At 39.1% G+C, this 17,252-nt stretch overlaps 2 protein-coding genes across 20 annotated transcripts in view; one reads left to right on the top strand and one right to left on the bottom strand.

Annotated features, from left to right (window-relative positions):
• The window catches only part of PIP4K2A (phosphatidylinositol-5-phosphate 4-kinase type 2 alpha), a 181,618-nt gene that overhangs the window by 122,233 nt on the left and 42,133 nt on the right, over positions 1 to 17,252 (bottom strand). The window lies entirely within an intron of this gene.
• Positions 1 to 17,252, top strand: part of ARMC3 (armadillo repeat containing 3) — a 60,952-nt gene that overhangs the window by 30,126 nt on the left and 13,574 nt on the right. For all 15 annotated transcript variants that reach the window (XM_083467435.1, XM_083467431.1, XM_083467434.1 and 12 more), the window contains 4 exons: positions 4,671 to 4,823; positions 4,942 to 5,047; positions 15,931 to 16,180; positions 16,760 to 16,896. In XM_083467435.1, coding sequence (XP_083323561.1) covers positions 4,671 to 4,823; positions 4,942 to 5,047; positions 15,931 to 16,180; positions 16,760 to 16,896 — 646 coding nt within the window. The remainder of the gene's footprint in view (positions 1 to 4,670; positions 4,824 to 4,941; positions 5,048 to 15,930; positions 16,181 to 16,759; positions 16,897 to 17,252) is intronic.

Raw genomic sequence — 17,252 nt, 5'->3', positions numbered from 1 at the left:
ATGTCCCCAGTGGATTAGCCACTTCATCTTACTTTTTATAATTATTCATTCTGTAATTATTTATCTATATAAACAGTTTGCTGCTTTTGAATTCATTATGGAATTTTGAAGCAAGCAGTCTGAATGCTCATAGCTTGCACTCAGCATGACAGTGCTGTTTATGTCTCGGAGTAGCATCTGTATAGTGATTTGCAAAGCTGAAATCGAAGGACTCCAGTGCCAAACGACAAAATGTAGTAATATAAATAATAATGTACTTCTTATCGTTCTGAATCCCTCAAGGGGTTCTGGTGACGTAAAATGTGGCAGATTTAGATGCTTCTTGTTTCTACCATATCTGGGTGATTAGTTACTTCTAGAATTTCTGGCAATATTACTTTAATTTATGTACGTTTGTCTCACACATTTTCTAATGCAGAAAAGTGCCTTATTTCTTGCTAGATAATTGCTTTCTAATATTTTATGTATTTTTCCATAGTCTCCCAGTTTGGCAGGTTAAAGCCTACTCAGATGCTTAGAAAGTTGAAGTAATTTAACTTTTAGATGTTTTAAAGTATAGCTGTAAATTTTTCTTGTTTTATCTTTTTGTAAACCACTTTGAGGGTTTTTTAAAAAATAATCAAGAGATATATACATTTTATGAAAATAACAGGGACCGAGCAATGGGAGCTCACTCCATCGCGGGGATTCAAACCACTGATCTTCTGATAGGCTCAGTGGTTTAATTCACAGCACCACCCGCGCTTACTCACTCTTAAACAGGTTGCAGACTGTTCTTTATCACATAAGCTGCTTGATAGCTGATTGGTAGAAAATCAGGATATAAATAATATTAATAATAATTATTCAAATTATGATAATACATAATATACGGCTAAGGGAGCTGGGCATGTTTAGCCTGGAGAAGAGGAGGTTAAGGGGTGATATGATAGCCATGTTCAAATATATAAAAGGATGTCACATAGAGGAGGGAGAAAGGTTGTTTTCTGCTGCTCCAGAGAAGCAGACACGGAGCAATGGATCCAAACTACAAGAAAGAAGATTCCACCTAACATTAGGAAGAACTTCCTGACAGTAAGAGCTGTTCAACAGTGGAATTTGCTGCCAAGGAGTGTGGTGGAGTCTCCTTCTTTGGAGGTCTTTAAGCAGAGGTTTGACAACCATATATCAGGAGTGCTCTGATGGTGTTTCCCGCTTGGCAGGGGGTTGGACTCGATGGCCCTTGTGGTCTCTTCCAACTCTATGATTGTATGATTCTATGATAATATGATAATAGATAAATCAGTAAGCCCCCCCCAATTTATTAGACTCTACTTTCAATATATAATTATATCCCTGCTCTCAAATTCATTTGGAAAAGAAAATATATTTCCTGCCTCTCTTCCTTAGTCTTCTTTTGCTTTGCTGTACCCCACAGACATTGTTAAAAAATAAGAGGAGCTGCACAATAGGCTGTAATAGATTTCTGTCAAGAACAATGACCTGTTACACTGTATCTCTGGATATAACTCTATGTAACTTCTTGCAGCCTTTCTTTATGAATGAAATAAATGTAGTCTGAAGTATAAAATTTTTGTTTTGCCTAGTCTGCAACAAACTAGCATGGGTGCAACTGAGTTGTGGCAGCCAGAACTGTACCCAGTATGTCACATGCTTTTGCACAGTAGATTTGCATAAAAGAATTATGACATTGGGAGTTTTGTTCTGGTTAGCTTTTGTCCTGATCCTTTGCATAACATTTGCCCTTTTCACAGTTGCTGTACACTGAGTTAATATACATATCTGTATATACATTATGATTGTATTATTTATGTATATACAAAAAATATACATAGTTCCCCTAAACCAGAGCATTTTAAAGGTTATTTTCACCAGTGAAATTGTTTTTATGGAAACATTACACCAATAGAATTTTTGAATATATTCATTTGCTGGAGAACTGCAACACAAAACTCAGAGAAGTGCAACTGCAGAAGGATTGGTATGTTTCAGTTTTTGTATTGTTTTGGAAAGTGCAAAGTAGGTTGTTTCGCCTTTAGATGTGAACTGAATCAAATTTCTCCCATATCCCTAGCAGAGGGCAAGTATTACACAGTTAATGAGCAGCAACAGATAAAGTGTAGCTTTCAGCAGTATGTAAAGGTGGCAATGGGAGCCCTGAGACATTGGTCTTTGGTATGAAAACTGGCGTATTAGAGAAGATGCCTACAGTGGTACCTCAGGCTAAGTACTTAATTTGTTCCGGAGGTCCGTTCTTAACCTGAAACTGTTCTTAACCTGAAGCACCACTATAGCTAATGGGGTCTCCTGCTGCCGCTGCACCGCATTTCTGCCGGAGCATGATTTCTGTTCTCATCCTGAAACAAAGTTCTTAACCTGAAGCACTATTTCTGGGTTAGTAGAGTCTGTAACCTGAAGTGTATGTAACCTGAAGCGAGTGTAACCCAAGGTACCACTGTACTTTCATTTATGAAATGTTGGAAGGTATTAATTTGTCCTTCCAACAGGATTCCATTATTAAGAGGTGTGGAGTCCATTCCTACTGATGTTGATGTATGCCCCATGTTCAGTGGGACTTATTCTCTAGTAACCTACATCAGTAGAACCAATGCTGCATTGCCAGTGTAATAGGATATGAAATGCATGTCTAGTCCTTCTGATGGTTTTCATTTTCTCTTTCAACAATTAAAGCAAACATTATTTCCCTTTATGCAGAATGTAAATATGTTTTATATCTAATGTGTGGTTTATTATTTTTATTATTAAAACAGGATTGTACCTGCTTTTTAGGAAATAGTCAGGATAATAAACACTTTTGTTCCAGGTACTAAGGGACATTGAACTCACTTTATCAAAAACAAATGACTGAAGTATGGAGACACGCCCCCCCCCAAGAGACCATTACCAGGGATTACACACAAGTTTGGCAAGGATCAAGCCGGAGGCAAAGTCCATTATGTGTCAAGCCAATTTGTAATCCCAATTAATGCCATCTCTAGAGTGTTTGCAGTTACATGTCAGTGGTGTGGCAAAACTTGTGTCTGCTTTTGTTGAGAATTCTCCCAGAACCTACTGAATCCTGTAAAACAAAAGCAAACAAGCAAAAAAACACAAACACAAAACATCTCCTCCACCAAACTGCATATGAAAGGGTGCACCTTTTAAGGTGCAAAATTGAGAAAGTGGAGCAGCTAGATTTGTAATGCCTTTTATTTCTAGTCTAGCTTTTGCTATGAATGTTCTGAACAGTTAATCAAATATAAATATGTACATTTTGGACTTTAAAAAAAGTAACCAGACTGCTTAATAATCTGTTGAACTTCCTTAACTTTTATTATTAAACACACTGTATAAAGTAAATATATTTAAGCTGAAGGAAAGGTTCATTTTTTGGTATAAAACCTCTTTTAGGTGACATTTCTCCGTTTCCAAAATAGAACAAGTATAAAATTAAATCTAAGCCTTGATCCTTTTAGCTACTTGTCAATAGGACTTAGCAGATCGGCTGTCTGCTTAAGGTTATGTAAGTGCTTAAGTATTCCTTTGAATAAACATGAAAGGGAGCAGTTCAGATATACAAAACTCTGCCAACAAGGGCTTTCTTGCTTTGGGCAGCTTTATGAGGCACATAGTATAATATTTATTTGGAGTATATTTGTCTGTCCCTTTAGTGCACTAATTTTGTATGGCTGTTGAAAGCTAACCAAACGGGGCGAGGGTTATAAGATAAATCTTCTAGGATTCAGGGGATATTTCTCATATTAAGGTAAAAGAATAAGTTAGGTTATATAAATTCTCATAAGCTGCATGATGTTATGTGTGTGAGGGGGACACTTCCACTTCTTGTTTCCCCTTGCCTTGTGCAGAGCTGCAGCATTCGATAAAACCTTAATTTTATACTGGAAAGGCAAACTGTTATGCTGCAATATTCAGAGTGTAATCATTTCACTCTGGCCCTTGCAAGCTGGCCCTGAATGGGGGAATCTGTGGGCTTGTCCTCACTGTGACACCCACATGTGAATTGCAATGATGTCAAACTGTGGAGCATTCCCCCCAGTGTTTTGTCTCTGGTGATGAAACAGGGAGCATTCACAGCCTTCTTCCTGTTTGTCTAGATAGGAATTAAGAGTGTATGAATCTGTGAAAAAGGCATAACGCACTTTTTAAACTACCATCCTATGGTAGCTAGTCCATGCACTAATTTGAATTATACAGCAACTGTCAGATATACAGCATCTCCACTCAAAAACTGACTTCTTTAATTTTCATGTACATTGCTCCTATTAGTACCCCTTAGTGAGGATATATTGCCAGGAAGCGGGGCATGCATGTTCTGATTCTGCATAAATTTAGGGTTGTTGTTTTTAAAGGGAATATAATTGGTTGTTATTAGCTCAAGTGCTTATTGCTGGTAAGTGAAATGCTTTTTGACCTGCTTTAAAAACTCCCATATTTCAGCAAACTTAACCAAGTTAGTGTGAGGTTCTGTATGCAGCTTAAGGGTATGACACTTTATCAGTGCATTTTAATACACTGTGTTTTGATGTTGTGCTGAATGGAAACAAACGTTTGCTAGTGGCATAATCTGCATGAAAATTTGATCTTTCATTCCCCTTCCTATTTAACATTTGATGTTGCTGATTATTATTGTTCTTCTTCTTTATGCACAGCTGAAAACAGAAAAATCCTGAATGAACAAGAAGTTGAAAAATGTCTAGTCACCCTTTTGGGAACCGATAATGATGGAACTAAAATAGCTGCTTCTCAAGCAATCGCTGCTATGTGTGAGAATTTAGCTAGTAAACAAACCATTGGAACTCTAGGTAAATCGGTTATGGTGGAGGTAGAACTTATGATCCGTAAGAAAATATTTACCAATCTGCAGTTTTGCCATGGCTAATTTGAGACGGCATACATACAATTATTATTATTTTTCCAAAGGAATTCCCCAGCTAGTTCAGTTGCTAAGCAGCGACAATGAAGAGGTAAAGGAAGCTGCTGCTACTGCTCTAGTTAATCTGACAACAGCTCACCCTGCCAATGCAAGGTAAGCTCAAGAGGAATAAAGAATTGTTGAACACATTTACCAGGACGTATATTTTACCTCTGTGAAATTTCTAGGTGGCATATTGTCCTGTTACCTCCATTTTGCTTTACATCCTGGCTCCTGTGCTATTCACTGAATAGACCATTGTCAAAGTTTTACCATCATTTTTCTTGACTATTTATATGCAAATCCAGTGTAGTGTGTGAAACCAGCTAGGTGTTTTTGTAAGAAACCTGGAAATAATATGTATGTTTCCTGATGTGCATCATTGCACACCTGGGAAGTTTTTAGAAAACGAGACTAAAATTTATAATACATTGTGGAGGGGGGGAGTTCATGAAACATTTTATAGCTCTCCTAAAGATCCATGCTTTAGGAATTTCCTCTTTCTGTGAATACTGAAGCATTTTTTGGCTGAATAAAGCTGGTGGGCTAGATTGTGAGGTCCCCATTCCCTGAAATGACCTAGTGTGGTATGTAGCACATGCAGCTGTGAACATGTGACGAGGGATAGGGGGAAATCCCTGTGCACAGGCATGACACATACAGAGGTCTGGATCAAACCCTGTACCTAAACTTTTATTTCTACATGGAATTACACAATATGGTTTGGATATATACTAAGCTATCACTTTGCTGAAGCTTAGCAGGTACACATCTAGTCATTGCCAGGATAGGTGACTGCCTGGGAACCACATGTATGCCACCTTGGATTCAATGATGGAAGGAAGGTGGGCTATAAATATAAGAAAATAAAATGGGATATATTGCATTAAATGTGCGATTGAACTTGAATGTCTTTAAAAAAGTCACAGGGATCTCCAAACAGGGTTGAAGACCATTGGCATGGGTTAATTTTATCTTACATAGTTTTTTGCTGCAGGAGGGAAGATACTATTGATGTTCATCTTCTGTTGTTAAGGAATCTTGTTGACAGTGCAGACTGTTTCTATTGAAGCTATTGGATTCATACTAGGGTGTTGATCAGTGTAATATATGGTACATATACACATAACCGTGTATAACAAAGTTAGGGAATTAAGTTCAATTCAATACTAACTTTCCACTTGGTAGTCCTTTTAGAGCTAGTTATTTCTCTTCTTCCATCCCTCATTGCAAGCTACTCCACAAAAGAAGGGGGAAACAGAGTCTAATGCTGTGGATTGTTGCCTTGGTTGACTGAATGTGCCTATAAAGCAGCATTTTAGATGGTCATTTAGAGAATTTTATGAGAAACTAACAGCAATGATTACACTGGCCAGTAACAGTTGATCAGGATTTATGAACTGAACTTGTTTCAGGTGTGTTCATCTTGAGTTAAGCATGAAATTTCATAAAAAACAGTTGTGGGCATACATACTCACATATGCGCATACATATACATTTTTTCTCCTCCATTTATTTCCATCTGTATCCAGATTATAAGGGCTGTGTTCACTCAGTCAGAAATAAAACCATATGTGCCTTACATGAACAATCACAAATGAGCAAGGTAGTTCAAATGTCAAAAGACTTAAAGCAATGAAATCTGCAAAAGGTTTCTTGGAGTATCTCAAATAATGAATGAAATGGAGAAAGTGATTGGCTCATAGATATTCCATGAAGAGAAAGAGACATAATTCATCGGATACATTTCATGTCACAAATTATTCACTCGGCTCTAATAGCCACTGACATTAATTTAACATTACCAGACGAAACATCATTCATCATGTGTAGTCATTATTCAACCCACTTTTCTGTTTTCTGAAAAAATGCAGTAGATATTGACTCTGATACTCCTTTCTTGTGGCTCTTCAGTTAATGTCAATTGTAGCTAGGCTCACATATAAAGAACCAGGTATTGGCCTCTAGGGCCCAAGCCTGCTGTAATTGCTTTGCTCAGCTCTCAAGTTGGAAAACAATTGTAAAGTTGATTGGTACAATGCTGTCCTGTAAAAACCAACGCTCAAGAGGGTGGGCTGATGTAGATGCTCTCTAGAATCCCCCTTGGGGAAGATGAAGGATTTGATGCTGGGCTTCAATGATAACCAGTTGCTAGAGTATTGAGGTCCTGGGCATGTCACCTTTTCCCATCTAGTCATTCTTATTGTGGTATGTGGTCGTGCCGTAAACGTGTGTGAAGTTTTTATTTACTGGCCCATGTGCAGTGTGCCTCAAAAACCGGAAAGGGGCAGTAATGTAGTAGCAGTTTGGTTATGGCAGTGAGGAAGGGGAGCTGGGGCAGTTTTTCTGGTCATATGCAGGATATAATACTTTCAGTCTGCTTTTAAGAAGAAGCAGTGTCTTCTCCATGTTGTCTCTTTTCTCCCATGCTATCTGGTTGTGAATTCACTAACTGGAGTTAATAGTACACTGCTGCACTTCCAAAGGCATAAAAAGCACTGTAATAGCAGTACAGAAACAAATGGTGGTGATGGGAGCTCATAGGTATCTTCTTCTTTATCCTTCACCAGAGTGCACTTCCTTGGTGTCAACAAATTCTCCTTCATTTCTGTGTCTTCTCCATGCAGGTCATCATCACTGCAGCTACAATCACTTATTCTTAGGGAGCGTACAGCTGCCTGAACTATAATCTGCCTTCTCTCTGCACGATGAACATAAATCTTCACTCTGTTATTTGTACCCACTGCAGTAACCACCTCCTCAACCTGGTCTTCCTCTTGGATGGAAACAAGAGGAGCAGTAAATCCTTAATTTTGGAGGACTGTTGTTACCTTGATGGGTGTTGGTGGCCTCTGTACACAAAGAGAGTGGAGGTGTCATGAGGGCTGGACTTCTGTTATTGGTATCAGTGACTCATAAGAGTTGGTGAAGGATTTTGGGATGACCTTGTACTGCTTGATCCCTACAGGTGGTCATTCCAAGCTGCTTCTGCCCACTTAGCACTGCTGTAGAGCAGCCAGCACATGTAATAAATGAGGATGAGGTGAGGATGCAGGGACTACCCCTGGTCTAAGCAAGCACAGATTATTCCTGAAGACATTGAGGCAGCCCAAGGAAGTGGGGGGGGGGCTTGAAAGTATTGGCCTTGGTGGAGTTGGCACTTGTTCCTGAAGAGGGTGAAGGCATCCACCTTTACTGGCCAGGTGTTCCTAGCATGACTGATGAGGTTTGCTTAAATGTAGACTCTTTGGTTGGTTTGGGTCTATTCAGCTGATACTGGTTGGGAACACTGATACCACTATTCACAGTGTAGCCTGGAGTCATACCTTTTCTATTGAAAAGGATGGTCGCCAGTTTTTCATAAGAAGGCATCACCTTGGGTGGTGAGTAGTGACATCCTTGAACATCTTGAAGGCATTAATTTTCTCCTTGCACCGGGTGATAATATAGTGGTAGCTTCACTGGTGCATCTCCACAGAGAGCCAAGTAAAAATAATATCTTTCTGAAACCAGTGTGAGAGTTCCTCTCATGTGAGAGTACATGAGATGAGATCCACAGATATATGCACACCACAGCCTCCTCATCTGACCAGAATTAAGTCTTTAATCTCTGGGAGGCCATCTGTTCAGAGTCAAACAACTACATGTATTAGGTATCTTGTGATTGCTCCTCAGTCAGGAAGGCAGTTTGTGTTAAAATCTATTTGCAGCCCATACTGTAGGGTCTTTGCTGTTGATCAAACCATCATTTAGGTTGTGCATTATGCCAGAAAATGGATAACATGGGAAGCAATATCTCAAAACCCCTATTATGAAGTCTGGCAAGCCCATCTCTAGAAGCATATACCGAATGCAAGTAACAACTCCAGGCCACCAAAGTCAGGGAATATTGTTCCTGGGTTTGTGAAAACAGAACTGAGGCTTCAGGGCACAATGTGGATTGCAAATCAGGTGTTTGCACAGGAGGTGCTAATTACCCTGCAGCCATGAGTTGCACATTGCGGGCAAAGGTTTTTTGTGCCCCTCTAAGGATTAGATTTCTATGCCATAAGGAGTTTGAACTTTCTTAACCTTCCCAGTTTTACCTATGTGAATGCTTACTTTTATCCCCAACAGCTGTTCTGTGTGTGTGTGTGTGTGTGTGTGTGTGTGTGTGTGTGTGTGATTGCTACAAGTTAATAGGGTAGACTAGAGTATCATTCATTTCAGTTTGCTGCTTACATCCCATTTTAGATTTAGTAGGGAGTGCTGGGTTGTAGTCATTTCAAACTTTCTGCTATTGGACAGCAGCTACAAAATGAAGCTGTCTGCCTTGTGAAGAATGGAGTGTAATGGAGAAGTGGGATGGGGAAAGAAGCCTGTTGCCAGGCAGAGTTAGGAGCGGGTTCTTTGGTCAAAGTGGTAGAGAGACCTGCTTCACCTTAATAGTGGTCTTTTTTGGTACCTTTTTGCCATTGTTTGGCAGGCATCTGAAGCAGGGTGAGCAAACAAACCATGCTGGGTTTGCCTGTAATAAAAAGCCATAGTTATAACAAGCCAAGTTTCATAAGCCAACAACAAACAATGGCTTAAGATCTTGGTTTGTTGGTTAAACTAAACACACATTGACTTACGTGTTGTGTGTGAACCAGGCCAATGTGTGCTAACAACATTCAGGCTTTGCCTGTCCTGAGGGAAACAACCATGTATTAATGATGGTAAAATGTTTTCAAGTTTAAACATTTGTCTGTTGGGAGAGAAGTCACTTCATCCTAAGATTATATTCTCTCCTGACTAATCTGTGTCAGGTTGTTGTTGTTTTTAAAGGATGCCTAATTTGTTGTTTCAAGCATGTTTAAAGTATCACAGATTTGTGTATAGAACAACGCTTTTGATACAGGATGCAAAGGACATGTACAGTCCTACTTGCCTACCATAGGTTGCTCCTTTGGTTATAGCAACATATCATGGCTTGCTAAGTATTAGCTAAAGCAAGCACAAGCAAAGGAAAGCATAAGACTGAATGTCCAGAGCCACATTTTCAAAGAAATTTCAGCCTCCAAAATGAAAGGTGGATTTTCAGAAAGCCAAGAAAGGAAAAGGTAAATGTGAGCTAGGCTGTAGAAAAACATGAGCTAGGCTCATGTTTTCCATCTCGGTTTCAGATAAAAGCTTGACTGAAAATCTGACCCCAAGGAGGCACTCATGTTACTGCTGCAAAGTCCATGAGCATCTCCTTGGTAAACTTGTGTGTGCTGGTTGATTTCCCATCAATCCAATTATAAAATAATCAAAACGGTACCAGCAGTTCACTATTAAAACAAACCACTGATTTAATAGGCTGGACATTCATTTACAGTATCACTGCCATCTATTGGTCATTCTGTTCTACTGGTACCACTTTTATTGAGATTGAACCATGTGTTAAGTTATTTATTAATACACAATATGTGTATTATATAAGTTGTTAAATGTAAAATGAGGCAAGTAGTTGCCTTCTAAGTGCTATTTATATTTTAACAAGCTCCCAAAACCTGCCAACACAAACAGCTTCTGTAAAACAAAGATTAGGCTAATATTATACTGGATTTAAATTACTGTCATAAATATTAATTATTCTTGGTAACAAGTTACCACTGTTCACTCTTCACTACACAGAGGATACTAGAATAAATGACTTTGTTTCATTAGTTTGTTGTGTCAGGGTTTTGTTTTTGTTTTAATTCTCTTTGAAATATTTTGAGAAAACACTGACTGTCACATAAATATTAAGGATGAACTGACCTGAATTAGTTCTTAAGTTGTATTATTTGTATCAATTTTAGATATGGAGCTTAACAGTTTTCATAAGCAAAAAGTCAATTTCCTGCTTACTATGACTTATAATATAAATTTTGACACAGGGATGGGAACTAGTGGTTTATACAGTTAATTAATTTTAGAGTCTGGACTCATGGTTAGTTGGAAGGATGAAGCTAGAGTTTAGTGTTGACAGTTTGGAGTGATGTGACCTAGAAGTAAAGCAGCAAGCTGCAGAGTCAAAGAGCAATGTCTGGATCCAAGGCTGCAGCTATGGGAGAAACAAGATGCTTTGTGGGTGTGAATGCTGTGAATCTCTCCATCGTAGCCTCAGTTTGTACTTTTGTGTAAATAAACCATATAACAGAAAAACACCAAAGTTTTGGAGCTTTTTTTGGCAAAATTGCAAGAACCCGAGGTTTTTGAGCTATTTTAAATGACAATCACCAAAAACAACACTACGACATGGGCTACCATACATCTGGATTTTCGCAGACATTTCAGCAATTTCCGCTTGGACGCTGTTTACAAGGGCTGAATACTGGCTATGTCCAGGAAATTTTGGACGTATGGCAACTGTGCCTTATCTCAAAAGGAAACACAAATCCTAGATAAGCACCTGAAACCTGTGGACTATCGCACTGCTTGGAGATTGGGGTTGCATGCAACAATATGTTGTGCCAAGTTGAATTCACTGTATTTGTATTCACGATATTTAGTATTGCTGTGCTCAGTGGCTAACACAAATTGATAAGCTGAACCATGTGCAACCTTCAGTATGCCCACATAACTCATTTATGGGAGCCTACCTAGTTTTTCCAGGCTTAAAATTCCAAACTTCATATCAGAAATCATTACTGGAAAATGTCACAGAAAGCTGACTTTAATTTGCCAAGAATTAGTAAAGACAATTCTGGATATATCTGTTTATATGAGCAGTTTATCACAGATCGAACATAGCGGAAATTATTTCAAAACAAATGAAATTCTGTCATCTTTTGGTGTCCCATTGATCTGAGGACTGTCTTTTATTTGAATGCAACAGCTAAAATAGCCACATCACCATAATTATTGGGAATCCCATGCTGTTTGCACATGTAGAATGGAAGAGGACTTACAGAAATGCCACTTTATCAGAAGAACAAAGACATACCAGAAGAAGTTTTCGTGACAGTTTCTTACAAGATATTCCTGTTGGTGTAAGAATCATCAAGTCATTAGACTGGATGGTATCAATGGTGTAATACAAACTCTTCTACTTCAGCCTTAGCTACAGGCTATCAATTTCATTTCAGACCTTCAGCATTTATTGAGCACACAGCCATAAGCTGTCCCCTTGTACCAAAATGCAAATATAAACTCTGCGTTCATCAGAAATGCCTCAAACATCATTCGAGATTTCAGGAAGTGCTTTATGAGTAGCATCAGCCAAGTGCAACCACCAAACAGCAAATGAAACTCTTCCCCCACAAGTAGGACTACAAGTGGCATATGGTTTGTTGAATCAGATAAAACAGCGATAATGCTGCTGCAGACAACATTCTTGTTGAGTTTGTATCTAAATTGTGAATATTCTACTGAACCTTGTTTTTAAAAGATAATTTGAGATTTTTTTATATAATGTCATGTTTCCCCCATAAACTTACTGTCCTTCTGTGCTTGAGGTCTGGAATAAACTACTAGCTCGCCTCTCTTGTAGTAATGTGTGACTTAACACTGACCCCTAGTGACGGCCTGCAGAACTTAACACAATGCGTACGCCAATATCCCAGAGGGATAAGCTATGTTAGTCTCTCACAGCAACAATAATGACACCCTAAAGACAAATACATTTATTACGGCATAAATTGTTGTGGATTACAGTTTACTTCATCAGATGCATGAAGTGGTATCCTGAGTAGTAGGTATCTGTTATGGTTAGAGCAAAGTAATATAGTTGGAAGTAGTAGTAGTAGTAGTAGTAGTAGTAGTAGTAAAATTTGCACACCACCCTTCATCTGTAGATCTCAGGGCAGTGCACAATATAAAAACAAAAAATACATGATAAAAACAAGAACAAAAAACCCACAAACCAATAACACCCCACCCCTCCCACAAACACATTTTAAAGCGGTATAAGGTGTTAAGCAGCAGCAGCAGCAGCCACATACCAGCTGCTGTGGGACATATTTGCTCCTTGTCTTTGTACAAAAGAATGCCAAGTTATACTTTTGGCTCAAAACACTGGGCACAGAATCCCTCCTTTAATTTTGTAGGACTCTGAAGATTGGGAGGTTCAAAAGACTAAATTTTAATTTTCATTAAAGCTAGAAGAAAAAGACCCATCAAGCTTCTAGAAGATCCCACTATTCTGACCCAACTATGGTACATCTCATGTTCCCACAGGACCATATTCTTATAGGTGGGACTACCAAAGAGTTGTGAAAAAGAAACAGTCATATCCTGTTTCCATATTTCCAAATATGCAGGATCAGGACCTTGGATCTTTAAAATATGAGTCCTCATTGCATCAGCATGAGTATGGGCATCCTAAAAATAGAGGATGTAATTGAGTGGTGGAGCACATGTTCTGTATGCAGAAGGTCTTAGGTTCAACACCTGCCATCTCCACATAGAACTGGGAAATATCCCTATCCTAGAAAGCCTCTGCTGGCCAACGTAGTCAAAATTCATCTGAGATGGACTACTGGTTCTTTTCAGAATCGTGCCTTCTAAAGTCACTATGACTCACAGACTTCTAATGAGTCCACATTATAAGTGGAAATTCTTTTCCGCCTCCACTCAAGAAAGTATTTTCTTATTTAAGGTATAGCTGAACTTGTCTTTTATTTGTTGTCATTGGTTGGGTTAAGTGTGGATCTGTGAAGACTTTTCATTATTTTCTGCCTTTTAAACTTTCATGCCCTTGAAGAATTGTAGCCTAGGGCATGTGTTTTGCCTAAAGCTTAAGACTGACTGTGAAATGGACCTTAGACTACAGATTTTTCATCCCTGTTCTTCCTACAATCCAGAAAGGGGGTGTTGCTAGCTAGAACAAGGTTAAAGCCACTGTTTTGTCACTTTCTTTTATTTTTATGCTAAATACTGTATTTGCTTCTAAACCCCATTTAATTTATTTCCTGTGTTGGTTCTTTGGGAATTTCCAACAGATTGTATCCATCTTTCAATAGACTGCCTAATTACTTGGATTAATATTTAACATTGCAGTCCAGTGCACATTTACTTGCAAGTAAACCCCACTGTGTTCAGTGGGACTTATTCCCTAGTTAAGGTATACAGTTGTACCTTTTTAGAAGAAACATCAGGATCTTTTAACCAGATCCAGAATCAAAAAATGTTTTGTCCTATAGCCTGGCCTTAGGCCTTCAGAATACACTGAATAAAATATTAGTATTTAGTGATTCATACTATCATGGTGGCAGCATGTTAAATTTTATCCTTGCCCCCAAGATTCATTTGGATTTTGTTGGCAGTGATTCAGGAGATAAATTATTGTAGGATATAAAACAAAGCATTTAATCATGAACTTACAATAAAATGATCACACAGTAGAATAAAAATGCTAGCTATCAAAACTTAATCACTAAGCTTAATATGAAAGGGAAATAATTTTCTAAATGTTTACAAGGTGATAAGTAATTATGCAACCTTTAGAAGACATCTGAAGGCAGCACTGTGTAGGGAAGTTTTTAATTTTTGAAGTTTTATTATGTTTCAGAGTGGCTGGGGCAACCCAGTCCAATGGGCAGGGTACAAATAATAAAGTTGTTGTTTTTACTACTATTACATGCCATCAAAAACATTTATGAAAGTAAGCACAGATATTAAATTGTTCATAATTGAGGCATTTCTGTTGACAGAAGGCAGAGATTCTCACATACCATATTGTATGCACAGTGCATTCTTCTGCTTGAGATTCTTTAGCTGGAACCATGTTTCTCAGGGACTGGTCTGAATGAAGGACATGGGTAATTCAGCTGTTGAAGCTAAGCGGGCCTGACTCTCTAAACTTGGAAATCAAATTCTGAACTCCTTTGAGTTAGAGTCAGATAAAAGTGTTAAAAGCAAATTTAACAAATTTACTTGATTTGAAATGGGGGAATATTAATAGCTACCTTGGACCAGTGACTGTTTTTTCCTTTGATGGATGAAGATTAAAATTTCATTAACAGAGCAAACCTAAAATGGAGAAACTGCTACTTCCTAAGCTCTGATGGTTCACAATGGCCAGGGCAGAAGTTGTAGGGTGGAATTTCCACACACACCAACTGGGTCTTCTAATACCTCCCCCCAATTGAGAAAATAAGATCCAGAGCTGGTGTGCTTTTTGCCCCTTTCAGGGCCATGTCAGAGGAACAAGGGGGCTTTGAATTCAGTACATCTGAGTCTTGCCCCGATCCATCCCCAGAATGCCTTGTTTATGGCCGTACTGCCTTTGAAGCACCACCAGCCAATAGAGTAACAGCTGTTGCACTGCAGAGGTCTCTGCCTGTGAACCTCCCCTCTTCACCCACAGAAAGTGAAACATCCTATGGCGGCTCAGCCACCCACCCAGCCACCCACCCACCCTTAAGCTTAGTATAGAATTGTGCCCTATGGCTCCAATCCATTGTGTTCAGTGATCCTTACCTCTGACTAAAAATTACCAGGCCTTCCCTGTAAGACTGTAGTCCTAAGCACACTTTCTATGGCTTAATTCAGAGTAAACATGTAGAGGTTGGTGCTTAACAGCAAGGATATAAATAGCAGAGCACATGGACAACTGAGATTTCCATCTGTATATTTCCTGTGCTAACACTTCTGCCAAGTTTTGTTTAACAAACAGATGAGCCTACTATAAAATGACTATGAAATGATACTCAGTTGGGCATATGGCGTATGTTCTTTACAAAAATAATAATATGCATGCATGCAAAAAGAATTCCTCTGCTTAGATTGCACTACTGATAGGTAAGTTCAGGCTGAAGAAAGGGTAGGATTAGAAATGGAAATGGCGCATCCTGTGCCCACTTACTTGGGCTCAATTGGACATCTAAGGAAACGTGTGTATGTGCTGTAAATGTTTCAGCCTCAATACACATGAACATCTGCGCTGGTTTTGGAATGATAGCATAAGCAATAGAGATGACTTATAAAGGGACACATTAAGGATGCTTTCTTTCCTCAGCTTAAAAATTAAGATAGATTTGGGGATGTCCCCTTTTTATCCCCTGTTCTAGTGCAGTGGCGGAAGCTGATGGTATTGAGCCACTGATCAACCTTCTGAGTTCTAAGAGAGATGGGGTCGTTGCAAGTGCTGCTACTGTTCTCACCAACCTGGCCACCCAGGAGCCTCTGCGTCTCAGCATCCAGAGCCATGGTATTATGACGGCAATTGTAGAACCACTGCATTCCACCAACAGCATAGTGCAAAGCCGAGCAGCTCTTACCGTCGCTGCAGTTGGTTGTGATGCTGATGCCAGGACTGAGGTGAGGTACATGCAATGCAGAATCCGCTTTGAAAATCATGATGGGGGGGAACTCTGGTATCTTTTGTTTTGTGCGGCTTTCTTGAATCAGTGCATTTATTATGCTTCCTAGAAAAGATCTAGTTTGTGGTTCTTATATAAAAAGTAGGAACCAAGTATGTGCTGTCTTTGTTACAGTATATAAAATTTGTGCAGGGAAATTTTACCATGGTGCACTATGCAAGTTTGGGGGTGGGGTATGAATGAAGCAAACTAGAGGTGGGGTAATAGCTTCATATTGAAGCATATGCTTTTGTATACAGAAGATCCCATGTTCAATCTCTGGTTTCTTCATTTGAGGGATATCAATGGAGCCTCACCAGGGACTGGTGTTTTATTGCAAGTGTATTCTTCAGCATGCTCTTGACACAATTAATACAGTACTGGTGGTGGATTTATTCTGCTTCAGTTTGTTCTGAGAAGCAAACACAGTGCAGACATAACCTTCATTTTTCAGCCTAGAGTGTTGCCAAGTGCTGACAATATTCCTACTGAATGTATCCTTTGACAAGCAAGCAATATATCTTTTTTTCTTTTTTAGTTACGGAACTCAGGAGGACTTGAGCCTCTTATTAAGCTCCTATATTCTAAACATGATGAAGTCCGAAGAAATGCCTGTTGGGCTGTTATGGTTTGTGCAGCTGATGATCCAACCGCTGCTGCAATGACCAGGCTAGGGTGAGTAGTAGGAATCCCAAAGTGACTGTTAATGGTGACTGCACAACTTGTAATCAAGAATTTACATGTGTGTATAATGCTCCTGTTCAGGGTTCTATTCAGCTGTCCATGGCCTTCTTCAGGATACTCCATTACATTCTCACTTCCCTTAGTTTACATTTCCCTCCTACCAGCAACCAGCATTATGTGCCTGAACATGCTCAGTCTTAATGGTTTTTCATTCTGCCTGCATATCCCCCCTCTTTCACACCCACAGAAGTTTTTTTCTCCTGAATATTTTTTTTTACTTCTACAAACCTTGGCAGTTTTGCAAGCCTCCTGATAACCACCTCCATGTGTACAGGTAATGCTGTTTT

The sequence above is a fragment of the Podarcis liolepis genome (genome assembly GCF_965112155.1).
Source record: "Podarcis liolepis genome assembly, chromosome: 12".
In the NCBI taxonomy this organism is placed as follows: domain Eukaryota; kingdom Metazoa; phylum Chordata; class Lepidosauria; order Squamata; family Lacertidae; genus Podarcis; species Podarcis liolepis.
Note: the sequence above shows the minus strand (reverse complement) of the source record. Positions and strands in the feature narration are given on the sequence as shown.